Source organism: Pelobates fuscus, chromosome 5, assembly GCF_036172605.1.
Source record: "Pelobates fuscus isolate aPelFus1 chromosome 5, aPelFus1.pri, whole genome shotgun sequence".
Lineage (NCBI taxonomy): Eukaryota > Metazoa > Chordata > Amphibia > Anura > Pelobatidae > Pelobates > Pelobates fuscus.
In genome coordinates this window covers 229173338-229190292 of record NC_086321.1, presented here as the reverse complement: position 1 = coordinate 229190292, position 16955 = coordinate 229173338, and the positions used below count along the sequence as shown (strand labels likewise).

Here is a 16955-nt window from a genome sequence, read left to right as displayed (position 1 = left end):
GCTAACATGATAGCTTGTTCATAACATAACAGTTAAAAATTGTGCCGATACTCTTATGCCATAAATGTACAACTACTGTGTTTTTATCTTTTAAATATGCTGTTGTGGCATTGACAAACATTGTTATTCCCTGCACAAGGTAAAATAAAGAATTTAATTTTTTTTTTTTTTAAATGGTAAAATGAAGTGTGATGGCGCTTCTTACCACAAAGTAAAAGTGCAGGGGTGTATAAAAGGTGTGTCCCCTTATACACCTATAATGAGAATTCTAAATGTTTAGCTTTGCTTGTAATAGAAGCCCCCCATCTCTGTTATGTTTAACCATTTTACAACATGCATCATATCATATGGAAATCTGTTGATTTTCTTTGCAGCTGCTCCAGGCATCTGAACGTTATCCACTTTTGAGTGGTCAAAACATTCGACATGACCATGCAGGATTAGTCTTCAACAAATCAATATGAGAAAAGGAAAACTAATACATTGTGGAAGTAAATGTCCATATTTGTCTTAGGGATACAGAAGAAGAGTAACTGCCAAAAGAACTGTATTGTTATGAATAAAATATAAATAAAAAGATACGCTACTCCTCTGACACGCTTTATCTTTCCAGGGTCTGTCAAATGAACAGGTCTTAAAACTTTCCTTACGGGACAAGAAAACAGAACCTCTCCACCACCACCTGGGGGCATCCCTCTCCGAACTACCTGGAAAAGTAGAAAAAAAAAAGTATGTAAGTCACTGTGTGTGTGTATGAGTGCAGCGTGTGTGTGTGTGTGTATGAGTGCAGCGTGTGTGTGTGTGTGTATGAGTGCAGCGTGTGTGTGTGTGTGTGTATGAGTGCAGCGTGTGTGTGTGTGTGTGTATGAGTGCAGCGTGTGTGTGTGTGTGTGTATGAGTGCAGCGTGTGTGTGTGTGTGTGTGTATGAGTGCAGCGTGTGTGTGTGTGTGTGTGTATGAGTGCAGCGTGTGTGTGTGTGTGTGTATGAGTGCAGCGTGTGTGTGTGTGTGTATGAGTGCAGCGTGTGTGTGTGTGTGTATGAGTGCAGCGTGTGTGTGTGTGTGTGTATGAGTGCAGCGTGTGTGTGTGTGTGTATGAGTGCAGCGTGTGTGTGTGTGTGTATGAGTGCAGCGTGTGTGTGTGTGTATGAGTGCAGCGTGTGTGTGTGTATGAGTGCAGCGTGTGTGTGTGTATGAGTGCAGCGTGTGTGTGTATGAGTGCAGCGTGTGTGTGTATGAATGCAGCGTGTGTGTGTGTGTGTGTGTGCAGTGTGTGTGTATGAGTGCAGTGTGTGTGTGTATGAGTGCAGTGTGTGTGTGTATGAGTGCAGTGTGTGTGTATGAGTGCAGTGTGTGTGTGTATGAGTGCAGTGTGTGCGTGTATGAGTGCAGTGTGTGTGTGTATGAGTGCAGTGTGTGCGTGTATGAGTGCAGTGTGTGTGTGTGTGTGTGTATGAGTGCATGAATGCAGTGTGTGCAGGGCCGGTGCAAGGATATTTGCCCCCCCCCCCCCATATGTCCTGACCTCCCCTCCTCCTCCCTCAGTGGTCCTTACCTCCCCACCCCCGTGTTCCTTCACCCCCCTCCCCCAGTGGTCCTGACTCACCCCTCCCCTAGTGGTCCTTACTTCCCCCTCCCCTCCCCTAGTGGTCCTTACTTCCCCCTCCCCTCCCCTAGTGGTCCTTACTTCCCCCTCCCCTCCCCTAGTGGTCCTTACTTCCCCCTCCCCTCCCCTAGTGGTCCTTACTTCCCCCTCCCCTCCCCTAGTGGTCCTTACTTCCCCCTCCCCTCCCCTAGTGGTCCTTACTTCCCCCTCCCCTCCCCTAGTGGTCCTTACTTCCCCCTCCCCTCCCCTAGTGGTCCTTACTTCCCCCTCCCCTCCCCTAGTGGTCCTTACTTCCCCCTCCCCTCCCCTAGTGGTCCTTACTTCCCCCTCCCCTCCCCTAGTGGTCCTTACTTCCCCCTCCCCTCCCCTAGTGGTCCTTACTTCCCCCTCCCCTCCCCTAGTGGTCCTTACTTCCACCTCCCCTCCCCTAGTGGTCCTTACTTCCCCCTCCCCTCCCCTAGTGGTCCTTACTTCCCCCTCCCCTCCCCTAGTGGTCCTTACTTCCCCCTCCCCTCCCCTAGTGGTCCTTACTTCCCCCTCCCCTCCCCTAGTGGTCCTTACTTCCCCCTCCCCTCCCCTAGTGGTCCTTATCCCCCCCCCTCCCTCCCTCCCATAGTGGTCCTTATCCCCCCCCCTCCCTCCCTCCCATAGTGGTCCTTATCCCCCCCCTCCCTCCCATAGCGGTCCTTATCCCACCCCCTCCCTCCCATAGCGGTCCTTATCCCACCCCCTCCCTCCCATAGCGGTCCTTATCCCACCCCCTCCCTCCCATAGCGGTCCTTATCCCACCCCCTCCCTCCCATAGTGGTCCTTATACCCCCCCCCCTCCCACAGTGGTCCTTATACCCCCCCCCCTCCCACAGTGGTCCTTAAACCCCCCCCCCCCTCCCACAGTGGTCCTTATACCCCCCCCCCTCCCACAGTGGTCCTTATACCCCCCCCCCTCCCACAGTGGTCCTTATACCCCCCCCCTCCCACAGTGGTCCTTATACCCCCCCCCCCTCCCACAGTGGTCCTTATACCCCCTTTTTTTATTATTATTTTTTTTATTATTATTATTATTATTTTTTATTATTATTTCTTATTTTATTTATATTTTTATTTATTTTTCGTCCCCCCTCCCTGCTTGATACATGGCAGGGAGGGGGGCTCTCCTTCCCTGGTGGTCCAGTGGCAGTTCAGTGGGGGGCTGGCAGAGCTGTAACTTACCTGTCCTGCAGCTCCTGTCAGCTCTCTCCTCCTCTGCGCCGTCCGTGCAGCTCCCTCTGTCAGCTCCCAGTGTAAGTCTCGCGAGAGCCGCGGCTCTCGCGAGATTTACACTGGGAGCTGACCGAGGTGCTGAACGGACGGCGCGGAGGAGGAGAGAGCTGACAGGAGCTGCAGAACAGGTAAGTTACAGCTCTGCCAGCCCCCCTCTCCCCCAGTCTGTATTATGGCAATGTAAATTGCCATAATACAGACCTTGACTCGAGTATAAGCAGAGTTGGGGTTTTTCAGCCCAAAAAATGGGCTGAAAAACTCGGCTTATACTCGAGTATATACGGTATATCATCTAGGTAAAAGAATGGGGAAGGATCAAGATACCAAAAAAACACTGTACATCCTCCAAAAATAATTTCCACATCCTTAGAAGACTTGTCTCCATCAACAGACACCATACTTTAAACACTGAAAATCATCTGACCTTCAACTCAAAGTGCTCGCCATCAACACCAAATTTTTTCAGTAGAGGAATGGCTGTTGCCTTTAGCGTGTCCACCTTGGTGAGAAAGGGGAGGAAAAATAAAATAAAAATTATTTAGGTACACATGCAATCACTACATAAACATCAACTGCACATGACAGCTTTATATGTAAAGTAGAAATTTTTGTTCAGCAGTCTCTGATAAACAATTAGAGGTAATAAATACTGATAACAATAAAATCGATCATCATCTAGGATGGGAATTATGCAATTAAAAATCCAAATACTTTAACAGAAAACTAGAAGACAGATTTCATGTTCCTTTATATCTGTACCAAGGTTTATTTTTCATCAAGTCCAAAATAACCATATTATTCCACTCACATTAGCTAGATATGTTTTATGGTTTCTTCCACACTACAATAAACACTTACACTACCTAAATTTCTTCCCCCATGCTACATAAAATCCTAGTCTCTTAAAAACCTACTGAAGGGTCCACTTGATCATTGGTGATTCCTCTAAGAGTTACTTTCAGTGGGTTCTTCATGAAAGGAGCAAGGCATAGAAGACTTTCTAAGTAGTAGCCGATAGAACGCTGGATGTTGCAGTCGTGTTCTAATGTCCCACCAGTAAGCAAGCCGGGCTGGTAGTACAATGATGAACCTATAAAAACATGTCAAAACACAAACTTTAGAGGCCTGTTTAATTCTGCGGAGTTAAAATTACAACTATGTACTGTGTAATACACAAGCATACATTAAATACAGAATAGCAGTAACTACCTATACCCATATTCAGAAGTAGAGCAAACACCTTCCTGTCCCCCTCCCCCCCAAACACAAAACAACTTAAATTTTGTACCCTAGTCACAATCTCCAATAACTGTTACAGCCTAACTGCGCTCCTTAGTCACATCAGTTATCGCATTTCCCAAATCTCAGCTTTGATATATGATCACTAACTCACCAAGTAACAGAACACCTGTGTATGTCCCTATAGAACCTCACTGAACTCTACAATGGAAAAGGTCCAAGTCAAAATGCTTTCCTTTGCAAAACAAGTCAAAGTTGCCAGCTTAGGATGTTCGATTATAGATACAGTTTGGAAACGCAAAGGTAGATGCAAAAACCAGGAGGCACCTTCACTCAAACAATAAATTAAAGGGAGCCTGTAGCCACTTACCCTTCTCTGAAGATCATTAATTTCCCTTGCTTTGGGGGGGGTTTTCATACCAAGCTATGGTGGAGAGCAGAAGGACCTCCTGGAGGCCACCCTCAATTCCTCAACATTCAGTGTCTGGCCTGGGTCAATCAGTTCAGTGACGAGGAAGAATTAGTATGGAAGCAGAGAGGAAGCAGTTTTCCTGCTCTTCCTCCTCGCGTGCCCTGCTGTGATGCTGGGAGTAATATGACATTACAGATATAGATATAGATATAGATATAGATATATATATCCGGCTCCCCTCCAATTGCATTGGAAATGTGTTTTTACTCAACTTTTTCCCAAAAGCTGTGTCGTTCTCGCCATTGCTGAGATTATCAATCCCATAGAAAAGTATTGAAAGACTACTGCACATGCATTGAATCAATGCATCACTATGGGGGGAACATTCAGCGCCTCCTCCATGCAGAGTCACTTTACGTAGGCTGCACACTGTCCAACACTGGACAAAGAAGCACCTTTAGTGGCAGCAATGTGAAAATGTTTTTATATTACCAAAAAGAAAAATTAAAAAGTGGAAAAACACCCAAAAGCTATTAACCTCAAGAGTGGAGCGTTAAGTGGTTAAAATTAACCACCTACCCTAAATGGGAATATATCAGTCTTTTGCAGAACTTGGATAATACCAATTATAGTGCCCACCGTGTGTTCCTTGTTCCGAACACTATAATTCGTATTATTTTAGCTTGTTTTAAGGGTTTGATTTTACTCCAATAATTTGATTGAACTTAAAGTCCAATTTGAGTCCTCCTATAGCTGCTTCAAAGAAGGGTGGTGTCTTCTATATAGACACCCAAGCTATTTTACCCAGAGCCAGGTCCATAGGCTCTGGTAAAGGTGAGCAAGCATTTGCACTGTTACAATTTTCAGGTTTACCTTTTCTACTACACCAGAAGGTGGTTTCTGCTGTGGCATTTTTGTCTCACACTGTGAGGAACATTAATGTGTCTTAAAGGGTATAGTGCCACCAGAGAGCACTCCTGCTGATGAGATTTGAGCCTGTCCTGTTTGAGGCTCTTCTACATGTGATTTGACGCCGCAGTCTCTATACGCTTCATTCCAACATCACAGATTTATTAATGTGATCTCCCCAGTTTTCTTTTTATATATGCCTTGATAGTGACTGGATTACACTACCATCCAAGTTCTGCAAAAGAATGATTACACTGGCTTCCTGTATCCTATAGGTGTAATTCAAAATACTAAAACTTACCTATGAAGCTCTAACCAACTCTAGCCCCTGTTACATTTCTTCCCTGATTCATAGGTATGTCCCTTCTCGTTCTCTCCACTCTGCCAGTGACCTTCTCCTGTCTGCTGCTTGCACCCTTACTGCTCGCAGGTGGCTCCCTTCCTTTGGAATAGCCTGCCTATGCCCATCAGACTCTCCCATAGTCTTCAATTGTTTAAGAAGTCCCAGAGTAACTTATTTATACTTTTTCAAATCTGTCTTTTGATCTCATAAAGAGCCATACTCCACTCTCACCTCCAGCTCTGCTACTTTTCCACCTTGTTTGGTGGCTGTCACCCTTGCTGCCCTTTTGTTTATTTGTACCCCACCTCATCTAGACTGTAAGCTCGTTTGAGCAGGGTCCTCATCTACCAATTGTTCCTGTGTCACTGTAATTGTCTCATTTATTGTAAATTTCCCCCCCTTTCATAATATTGTAAAGCACTGCGGAATTAGTTGGCGCTATATAAATACCAATACCAATAATAATAATAATAATAATATATTCCCATATAGGATAGGTGGTTCATTTTAACCACTTAATGCTCCACTCTTGAGGTTAATAGCTTTTGGTTTTTTTTCCATGCATGTTATTGGTGGGTGAGTGGGATTCCCACGCAGCGGATTTAAAATCGAAAATCATATATTTGAAGCGCCTCTATTACACAGATTATTGTATATATTTATAGACTGTTTTTATGACAAAGCCTGCAGGGACAGGCTATAGACACCAGAAAGACTTCATTATGCTGTAGAGGTGCTGGTGATTATAATACACTTTTAAGAATTGTACTTTTGTCATTAAAAATAAAACTTTTTTTTTTTTTTTTTTAAACAAACAAAAACAGAAAAAAACCTGGCTCCTAACTTTTAGCTGACTCCTAGATTCCAAGCAAATTTGTAAAGACCCGTACTGCAGGATTTGTGGAAGCAGAGTGCCGCACAGTTATAACAGGAGCTTGAACATATTCTGGACATGCATGCCAACTTAAAAATAAACTGCTTGCTGCTTTATTATACAAACATCTGCTAATTTTAGCCATTTAACCTGATTGTCAAAGATTCCCTGATATTTGCTTTCTGGGTGCATTAAACAAACCTAGGATTTTAGAAACAGCCAGCTTGGCAATCTTACCCACACAACTTGAAATGCCAACAACGAATTCAAATCAGACACAAATGTGCATCTCGTTACCCCACACCCATTGCCAGCCTTATCCACTCCCTAAGTATCAATACACCAACTGGAACAGATACAGATTTGCTACAGTTTCCCTCCAAGAGGCTGAAACATGCAGTTTGTTTTGTTAATCTGCCAGTTTTGCAAGAGGAAGCTAGAGAATGAGAAACAGTGAGGTGTATAAACAGTTTTGTTATACATTAATATATATGTATTCATAGGTGCCCTATATACTCGTGTATAAGTCAAGACATTAAAGTCGTAAACTTAATTTAAAAAAAACGCAGAGTCGACTTATCCACGGGCCAGTGCTAGTTTCGATAGAATTTTGACTCCCGAACGCCATTCTTCTAGCTGTTTGGGAAGTCGAATGGCAGGGGTACAAATTTCAGCGAGGTTCACGGGAGTGCGTAGCCAAGGGTGGCAGTGATTACGAGGTGTTAACAAGGGGGACCACACAGTCTGCCTGGTAACCGAACAGAAGGGGAACAAATCTATTTGAACACAGTGCCCTCGACTTATCCACGAGTCAGCATATTTCACAATTGTTGGCCAAAAAACGTCCCTCGACTTATAGACGAGTATATACATGAAATGATTAAAAACAAAACAATTAAAAAAATCACTATAATTTAACCGATTAAAGGGGACTGTTTTAACATGTGGATGACAAGCATGGACACCATACGTCAATCATGTGACCACCAATTTTTACAACTAAATTGAAATATTTAATGGATGATGCTAATTCTTATTTGAAGGTTTAAGTTGTTCCAGTGCTTAAAATGTCCCTTTAACCCCTTAAGGACCAAACTTCTGGAATAAAAGGGAATCATGACATGTCACACATGTCATGTGTCCTTAAGGGGTTAAGGTGCACTTCGTTCCAGAATTAACCTTTATAGTAGTCTGATATATAGAACACAATTTGTTTCCTTTAACCCCTTACAGACCTAAAGAGCAGTACACATAAAAATCAACTTAAGGCAAGGATGGAGAGGCTGGTAAGCAGCTAGTTGACTTAACTAGACCTAATCCAACAAAGTTTGTATTTGATGATGTAGGACAATTCATGCAGAATGCCAACGTAATTAAAAGGACACTCCAAGCAAATAACCAAATATGCTCTATTGCAGAGTGTTCCTGTTTCCCTGACACCAATATGTATTTAAAAAAAAAAAAAAAAAGAATGCTAAAGTCAGATACACTGTACAAGTTGGCATTCTGTGAGGTCACCAGTATGCAAGGCATCTATCAGCTTGCAGAGCAGTTTCTTTCACATCTTCAGATCTAAAACAAGAGTGCTCAGTCGACCAAAGGTTTATGGGATTTTTTAGGCAGTCAAAATGATAATTTCTTAGCCACATATGGCCCCTGCGGCAAATAGCTGAAATTTGTTGTTTTTTTAGCATCTCCAGAAAGCATTAATAGGGAGGAGGTAAATTCTCTACAGACAGTCCCTTTGATTGGTTAACATCCTCTTGAGAGACTTTTAGATACAATATCCAAGTACAAGACATTTACTGTTGCCACCAACTGTGAAGCCATTCATCCCACTACTAAACCAGGAATGTTGCAGTAAGGGTGTTCGAAGTGACTGAGATTAGAAAATCTTCCCATTGCATAAAAACACAAAAGCAACAAGGAAACGAAAGTTCAGCCAAATCTGGAATGAGAACTCACGGTCTTCCCATTGACTTCATAACAAGCAGAGGCATAGGAATCTTGGGTGTGGTTACCAGTTCCCGTACGAGCCTTTTGGAAGAACACTGCGAGGCAGAGACCAATAGCAGTATGAAAACAAATACAGGAAGGCCGACCACATCAATCCATAATTAAATAAAGCACCAAATCAGAAAGCCAATGTGATTTGATAAGCTATTAATTATTTACATTACTCACCCGTTTGGTTGATCTCGATCTTTGTCCCATTTGTTATTTTATCCATCAGCCTGATGAAGCTTGCTTCAAAGTCTGTAAACACAGAGCAGATTAGTTATAATGAGAGCTCCTTCCCTTATATGTGCTAACTAACATTCCATAGAGTTCACAACTCCATACTTTAGTTCGCATAGCAGCCATACAAGGAGTGAAGCAGAATTCAGTAGGTGAAACTACAGGTAGCTCTCCAATAGCCAATTTGCCAGTATGTATTGTGTAAAATTTGCAGGCAGACTTTCTTTGCAAAACAGGCTGCGGAAAATAAGTATACACAGAAATTAAAAGTTTATACACAGTTTAAAAATTTCCACCACTGTTTTAACAGACTTTCACTAGCAGTTGATTGTACAAAGATGTTAAAAGGTAGTAAAGAGGGGGGCGGGGCCTGACAGCCAAGATGGCCAGACGTGCTCCCTGAGAGCTCTGGCCACGGAGGGCAAACAACCGACAATCCTGTCCAAACCACCCGTACAAGCGACACACGGGGCTTAAAAACAGATGCAGGACCACACGGAGAATCAAATGATGTCCGCCATGCACCACTATGCACAACGGGCACTCAACCTGGCCATGCGGCCTACATTGGAACAGAGCCTGGGGCCTGGAGGAGACGGACAAGCTTACAAGCGAACACTAAAGACAGCCCTGCTACCCCCCCCTCTGGACCGGCGGGGGTCATCCCGGTCCTCGCTGGGGACGATTACCCCCACAAAGCGACCTGTACAAGCGACTATACCCACATCACAAAAGGCCGTCGGGGACCCAATCAAGACGGCGACACAGCAGCGCCATGCGCCAAGAAGCACCCTCGCTAAGCCGCCCAAGAACACCCTGGAGCTCTTTACCAGGCTACGCAACAGCGGGTGGACACAACGCCATATTAACGGCTGGTCCCTCAACCTACTTATGAGGTCAATGGCGGCACGGATCCGACCGGCAACCCGGCGATACCTGGGCTGTTACTTACCACGAGCCCGCAAGATGGCTTCCAGTCGAAGACAGAGCCGGGGAGAATTCAGGCAGGAAACAGCGACATCCCACTCAGACCCTGGAACTTGGCCTTACACCGACCGGAACGAGTCCACTAAACCCACGAGACCCACTGACCGCTCAGCGACATGGCGAACCACCTCGACCTATCCGCACGAGGCACAACCTCACACCCTACCGAAAAGCACAACCGCACCCAGCACCCGGATGGACCTTGTCCCCACAGCAAGGAGACACCTAAAGATACCAACCGCAAGGAGAGCAGAATGGCCATTACGCCACCACGGGATAAGCCCCGCCACCCGGGGTACACAAGGAGGCCCGGGAAGCAACGGAGGAGCCCCTGAGGCACTCTTGGCCCGTGACACCGCAGCTCTATGGGACCTTCCGGTCTGTGCCATGCCACTACCGGCTAAAGGAGTTGGCTGAACGTCGCTGCCACACTGCGGCTTGGACTGTTACCCCAACACGTTCCTGCTGCATGAATGGACTCTGTCTCGCATCACCACCCAGCCCTGTCTCTCTGTGATAAATGGTATCTGAGCTAGGGACTTACAAATGTGTAATGAGCCAGAGGCATTAATGACTTTTATCTTAGCCCTCGTTCCTCCTATTATACTGGTTGTTACTTATACTGCTGGTCCCTCTTACATTGCTGATGGGGTGCCCAGAAGCCCAATTCATATAGGCTCCCACACATACAGCCTGTGGTACCATCTACAGGTGACCCACCATATAGTAGGTACGGGCGGCCTTAACATGTCAATCTGTAGTGCCCAGCATATTTCTAACGGCAGACATACTCCACAGGCCCACAGCCTGTATTGCCCCCTTGCACAACACACCTTTATATAGATCATACGCAAATGCTACTCACGGTTCAGTCCTCCTCGTTTTTGGGTTTTTGTTTTTTTTTCTCTTTTTTTTTTAACTTGCCCTCGAAAGTGCTGGCATTCATGACACAGGGGTCAGCCCTAACTTTATTAGTTCAACGAGATTAATCCACAGGGTGAGCTGTGTTTTATTGTTTATTACTGCAAGATATAAGCTTACGATTCAACTTAATTTACATATGTTAAACCTGTCTAATTCTATATATATACTGTTGAAGCGTTGGACCCTAATATGTCATCATCCAAAACTAAAAATGTGCTGTATACTCCTATGCCACGTTATGTTATAACTGTTTATTACATTACTGCTTGGAACTGCTATTGTGGCTGACCAAGCCTATTGTTATACCACGCACAACAAAAATAAAGAATTAAAAAAAAAAAAAAAAAAAAGGTAGTAAAGAGGTAACCATGCAATAAGCTTTTGACTGAGTCATTTAAAGCTGACTCATAGGAATGTCATATTTCCCTACTAAAAATATGTGGGGATTCATGAGTGTGCATTTGTACCAAGGGACAAGTTATCTCAATCAATGATTTAACTGTCCTTTAAGTAGTCTGTATTAAGTCAAGGATGAAGCAAAAGGTAGACCCCAGCTGTTTTAAAACTATAACCTATGATGCTTTGCTAAGTTGACAAAAAAAATGGGATTTTAAGTTCTACAAGAGCTAGAGATCTAGCACTTAGCCATCCCTCTTTTTAAATAAACTAATCATTTAACTTGATTGAAAACAAATTATATTAATTTAGAGTGGTCTTGTGATGATCATTATGCCTAGAGTACATGTAAATTAGCTTTGGTGGAAGCATGACCAATAACCTGACAATTAACTCAATGCATGTGATGACCACATTAATCATGACATGTGTATGATACATCTCCTTTTCCCCAGTCCCCCTTCCTTAAGATAAATAGCCACAATGGCACATGCTGCATGAATATCTTTTTAAACAATGCATTCTGGTTATTGCCCATACATAAAATGTAACCACTCATTTAAAGCTGAGGACTAAGGTCATTGCATCACAGCCTGGATGGAAATATATTATTGAGTTCTCGTTTGCCAGAGAATGATTGCAGACCATGCTTACTGTGTGGAGTTTGGGCTCTGCAAATAATCGATGGAAAACCTCAGAGGTATCTTCACAGATCATTTGAAATTCAAGACACCGTAGCTCACTATTTTTGTGACAAAAATGATTTTCCACAGGCATGTGTAAGCGCAATATTATTTTCTACGCTAAAAATTAGATTACTCACTGCAATATCTGGGCGTCTACTAGGAAGTGTATAGTAATTAAGTGGAAACAAAAGTGAAGATTTTTAGAAGACTGATAAGACAAGAATTCTTTAAAAAGCATTCCCCAAATTTCACTTTTAAGATGCAGTCGCTCAAATCATGTTAGTCTCACACAACAATACATATATATATATGAGCATGCATGACCAGTCAAAGCATCATCGGCAATTAAAAATGTATGCAGAAAATAAAAATTAAATTAAATTGATGCAATAGTGTAGAGCCTTCTGGTATACTCTATTCCAGAGTCGATGTTCCTCTGTGCTGGGTTGATGCGCTGCCTCCTCTGACGCCATCCAACAGGTGGGAAGCTAATGCGCATGTGTGGCAAGCGCATTAGGCCCTCCCCATAGGAAAGCATTGCTGCTACAGGGATTTTTTTGCTATGGGATTTTACAGATGCTGGATGTCCTCATGCAGAACGTGAGAATGTCCACCGTCATTTAGGTGAACAAAAGTCGCCTAACAAGCAGGAAGTGCCTGATTGACAGCGACTAGAGGATGGCTTAACCCAGCAAACCAAGTATTGCAGTTTCTCAAACTGCAATAATTAATATTGCAAGGTTAAACAGACAGGGTCACTGCACCCCGACCACTTCAATAAGATGAAGTGGTCTGGATACCTATAGTGTCCCTTTAATTCTAATGTTGGAGCGTTCCATGGCCCTGATCCCAAACAGAGTTTTTACTTCTCTTTTACCCAGTACTAGGCAGTCTGCTAATCCTCTGAGATCATCATGAAAGATCTTGGGCCAACTCAATGATTCTTAGAAGACCAACTGAGCATGTGCAGCATGGCTCATTCTATAAAATAAGAGTTCTGAGATGCTTAAAGGACCACTATAGGCACCCAGACCACTTCAGCTTAATGAAGTGGTCTGGGTGCCAGGTCCAGCTAGGGTTAACCCATGTTTTTATAAACATAGCAGTTTCAGAGAAACTGCTATGTTTATAAATGGGTTAATCCAGCCCTCAAATCCTCTAGTGGCTGTCTCACTGACAGCCGCTAGAGGCGCTTGCGTGATTCTCACTGTGAAAAATCACAGTGAGAGCACGCAAGCGTCCATAGGAAAGCATTGATAATGCTTTCCTATGAGACCGGCTGAATGCGTGTGCAGCTCTTGCCGCGCGTGCGCATTCAGCCGAATGGGTGGAGAGGAGGAGGATCGGAGGAGAAGAGCTCCCCGCCCAGCGCTGGAGAAAGGTAAGTTTTAACCCCTTTCCTCTCCCCAGAGCCCGGCGGGAGGGGGTCCCTGAGGGTGGGGGCACCCTCAGGGCACTATAGTGCCAGGAAAACGAGTGTTTTCCTGGCACTATAGTGGTCCTTTAATGTGAAGAAATTTAAATACTTAACCTTCACAATGAAGTGCCTCTGGTAGCAGACTGATTGAAATCCACTCAAACCATTCTGACTGCCAAATATAAAGAACACAATTTCTAACAAAAAGGCAATGTTTACATTAGCTAGCTAGGCACCAGAACCATGCCTCAAGGATGACACAGGAAGAGTGGGCAGAAGCACAGAGGAAGACTCTGCACTGGAGAAAAGGTCAGTAAAACACCTTTTCTCATATTACATATACGCACACAGGGGTCCCTAAAACTAACAATGGACAGGCGTAGTATAGTGTTAGCAATACAGAGTTGTATTCCCAAAACTATAGTGTCCCTTTAAAATACAGAATCACCAAGTTAGAGACTGTCGCCACCCCATACCCCTCAAAAGAAAACAAAAAACACAATTTCATGCACCTATATACATTTTAAATAAGTGAGAAAAAGAATTAGGTTAGCATTAGGTTAAAAAATAAAATAAAGAGGCATCAGTTGCACTTCATCGTGGCTTGTTGTCTAATCCAATGGTGCTTATAGAGCAGCATTGAAGATGTGATGCACATGCAGTGAACACTTTTCATAAAGCATTAAACTGCTTTACTATGAGCAGTGTTTGATGGCGACATGTTTATTTAATGTCACTGAATGAGTTTCATTCAATTGTAACAGTGGAAGCGCCTCTAGAGGCTATCTATAAAAGCCACTCAAGGTGGCTTAAAGGAAAACTCCAGTGCCAGGAAAACAATCCGTTTTCCTGGCACTGCAGGTCCCCTCTCCCTCCCACCCCCAATCCCTGGTAAAAACCCCTTCAGTGACTTACCAGAGGCAGCGACGATGCCCCACGCCGCTCCTCCCTCTGATTGCGTCGGCCGGTGGGCGAGACTGATCCCGCCAACCGGCCGGGAAGACCTAATGCGCATGCGTGGCAATGCCGCACATGTGCATTAGCACTCCCCATAGGAAAGCATTGAAAATGCATTTCAATGCTTTCCTATGGGAAAATGAGCAACGCTGGAGGTCCTCACAGAGCGTGAGGACGTCCAGTGACGCTCTAGCACAGGTTTTCTGTGCTGTGGACAAAGAAATGCCCTCTTAATGGCTGTCTACTAGACAGCCACTAGAGGTGGATTTAACCCTGCAAGGTAATTATTGCAGTTTATAAAAAAATGCAATAATTACAGTTGCAGGGTTAAGAGTAGTGAGAGTTGGCACCCAGACCACTCCAATGGGCAGAAGTGGTCTGGGTGCCTGGAGTGTCCCTTTAAGCTTGCATGGTAAACAAGACCGCAAGGTTTTACATTGAAGGGTTAAAACTGCCGGGCCACTGCACCCACACCTCGTCATTGAGAATAAGCGGTGCATTAAAATGATTTTAAAAAGTCTCTGCACATCTCAAAAAGATTGTCTGCAGCTGCAGGCAGGCTGGCTATCTTCTTACCAGGAATAGGTTCAGCAAATCAAGCATACCTCCCGATTTCCCCATTTATGGAAGGGCCACCCCAAACTTGGGTGCTGCTCAATGTTAAAAAAACAAACCCTAGTATCCCACCTCCTGAGCCACAACCTGTGCCGCGCAAGTGGGGGCTATTAAACTGAAGGGGGGACCTAGTATGTTGGGGCCCTGAGCAGCGGTTGGGGCCCTAAATAACAATGGGGGGACACCTATTGTCCTACCCCCCGGCCCCCACCCCTGAGCGGCAGTGAGGGCACTAAATGAGAATTGAGGGGGGGTGACATTGTCCTCCTCCTCCCCCCCCCACTGAGCAGCGGGTGGGGGACCTATTGTCCTCCTGCCCCCACCCTTGAGCAGCGGTGGGGGCAATATATGTATATATTTTTTATATCACTTTTGCAGCGTCACAGCTTTTATATAACACTTTTCCCCCACTAATAAATCAGTTGTAAACTGAAATGTAAAAATATGACTAAAATGGTTGCAAAACGTCTAGTCACACATCCACTAAAACGTACTACTGTCTGACGAATCCCTGACAAGTCATACTTTAGTGAATAATCATTTATATAACCAGATTCCTTTAAGTGCCCCATATATAAGTAGAATACGTACCAAAACAAGTGGGCAGGAAATCTGGAGTCCATACTGTATGCAGTGAGTTATATGGCTTTATGGTAGTGTTGGGGAAATAACAGGTTATGTATACAAAAACTGGGATACAGCTACATTCTAAAATTGGAGAAATAACAGTCTGCATGTTTCATTATTTGTAAGGAAGAAAAAAAAAAAGCCAACAAGTTGTGCAGCGCTGTGCAATTGAGAGTTTAAAAAGGCAATGACTAAACAGTGTGTTTACTTCAACAACGCAGTCTTTATAAAGCCTATGGGGGACCATAAAACCCCAACACAGTGTGACAGGTTATTCACACGCCATGTAACTGCACCCTTCGCATACTTAGATCCATTCGTCAAACACCGCCAGGGATTAGTGAGTAACTTGTTGCAGGGTTACTTGCATAGCCACACAGCGCGTGTGAGTTCACCTTACCCCTAATGCCAGGGTTCTCGTCTTTTACTCGGATCTTGTTGATCTTCACCGGCCTGCCGCTAAGGGTGGACAGCAAGACCCGCTGCCTGAAGAAGTTGCAGCCCTCGAAGCTGAGGCAGTGTCCCTGGCTCGCCATGCTGCTGTTGCTCGCACAAAACCTCTCTCGCTGGAGCTGGATCAACAAGCAGCTGCCAGTGAGCAGCACACGTGGTTTGGAACGGGAAGTCCAATGGAACGTTCAAGCTGTAAGGTCAGAGGGCATGTGAAAAGGGTGGAGTGCAAGTAGTGGAAGAGATGCGTGCGATTTTTTTTTCGACAAAACTTTATTCACAACACTACAAACTGACAATACCAAGCAAGTTATTCATCAGAGAGAAGAAATATAACTAACACCTAACTAACAAGTTGTAGTGTTTTCTTTTTTTTAAGTGGGCCTTCTGAAAATGTATTCTGGTATTGATGTATGTGCACACACACACACTGATCCGCTACAATATTAAAGGGACGCTATCATGGGCGTAGGAACCCAAAAAAATCTGGGGGGGGATAGCACTTGTACTCGCCGGGTATATTCTTATTCCGTAAACTAGGAGTTGTTTATCCCATTGTACGGAATTTGCAGTCGCTATATAAATGATTAAATAATAACATTAAAGGGTCACTACAAGGAAGGGGTTTTACTAACCCGGATACAGCGCCGGGATCCTCCTGATTAGAACCACCCCTACCCTTCCCATGAATATTAGAACCACCCCTACCCCTTCCATGCACAAAAGAACCCCACCTACCCCTTCCACGCATATTAACCCCTACCCCTTCCATGCATATTCGTACCCCCCTAACCACTTCCATGCATATTAGTACCCCCTAACCCCTTCCATGCATATTAGAACCCACCCTACCTCTTCCATTTATATTAGTACTCCCCTAACCCCTTCCAATAATTTTTCTACCTCCCCCTCCTCCCATCCATATTAGTAGCCCCCCTAAACCATTCCAATTATTTTTCTACCTACCCCTCTCCCCCTTTCCTTATTAGTAGCCTCCCCTAACCCTTTCCAATTA

At 44.4% G+C, this 16955-nt stretch overlaps 1 protein-coding gene across 2 annotated transcripts in view; it reads right to left on the bottom strand.

Annotated features, from left to right (window-relative positions):
* Positions 1-16161, bottom strand: part of RCL1 (RNA terminal phosphate cyclase like 1) — a 31344-nt gene extending 15183 nt beyond the window's left edge. The window contains exons 1-5 of one of the 2 annotated variants that reach the window (XM_063457215.1): positions 15891-16161; positions 8828-8899; positions 3781-3956; positions 3291-3365; positions 583-707 (exon numbers count right to left, since the gene is read on the bottom strand). In XM_063457215.1, coding sequence (XP_063313285.1) covers positions 583-707; positions 3291-3365; positions 3781-3956; positions 8828-8899; positions 15891-16026 — 584 coding nt within the window. In that variant the 5' untranslated portion in view covers positions 16027-16161. Of the gene's footprint in view, positions 1-582; positions 708-3290; positions 3366-3780; positions 3957-8608; positions 8665-8827; positions 8900-15890 lie in introns of those variants that run through there. The other variant, XM_063457216.1, reaches the window with a different exon arrangement.
* Positions 16162-16955: the final 794 nt, after the last annotated feature.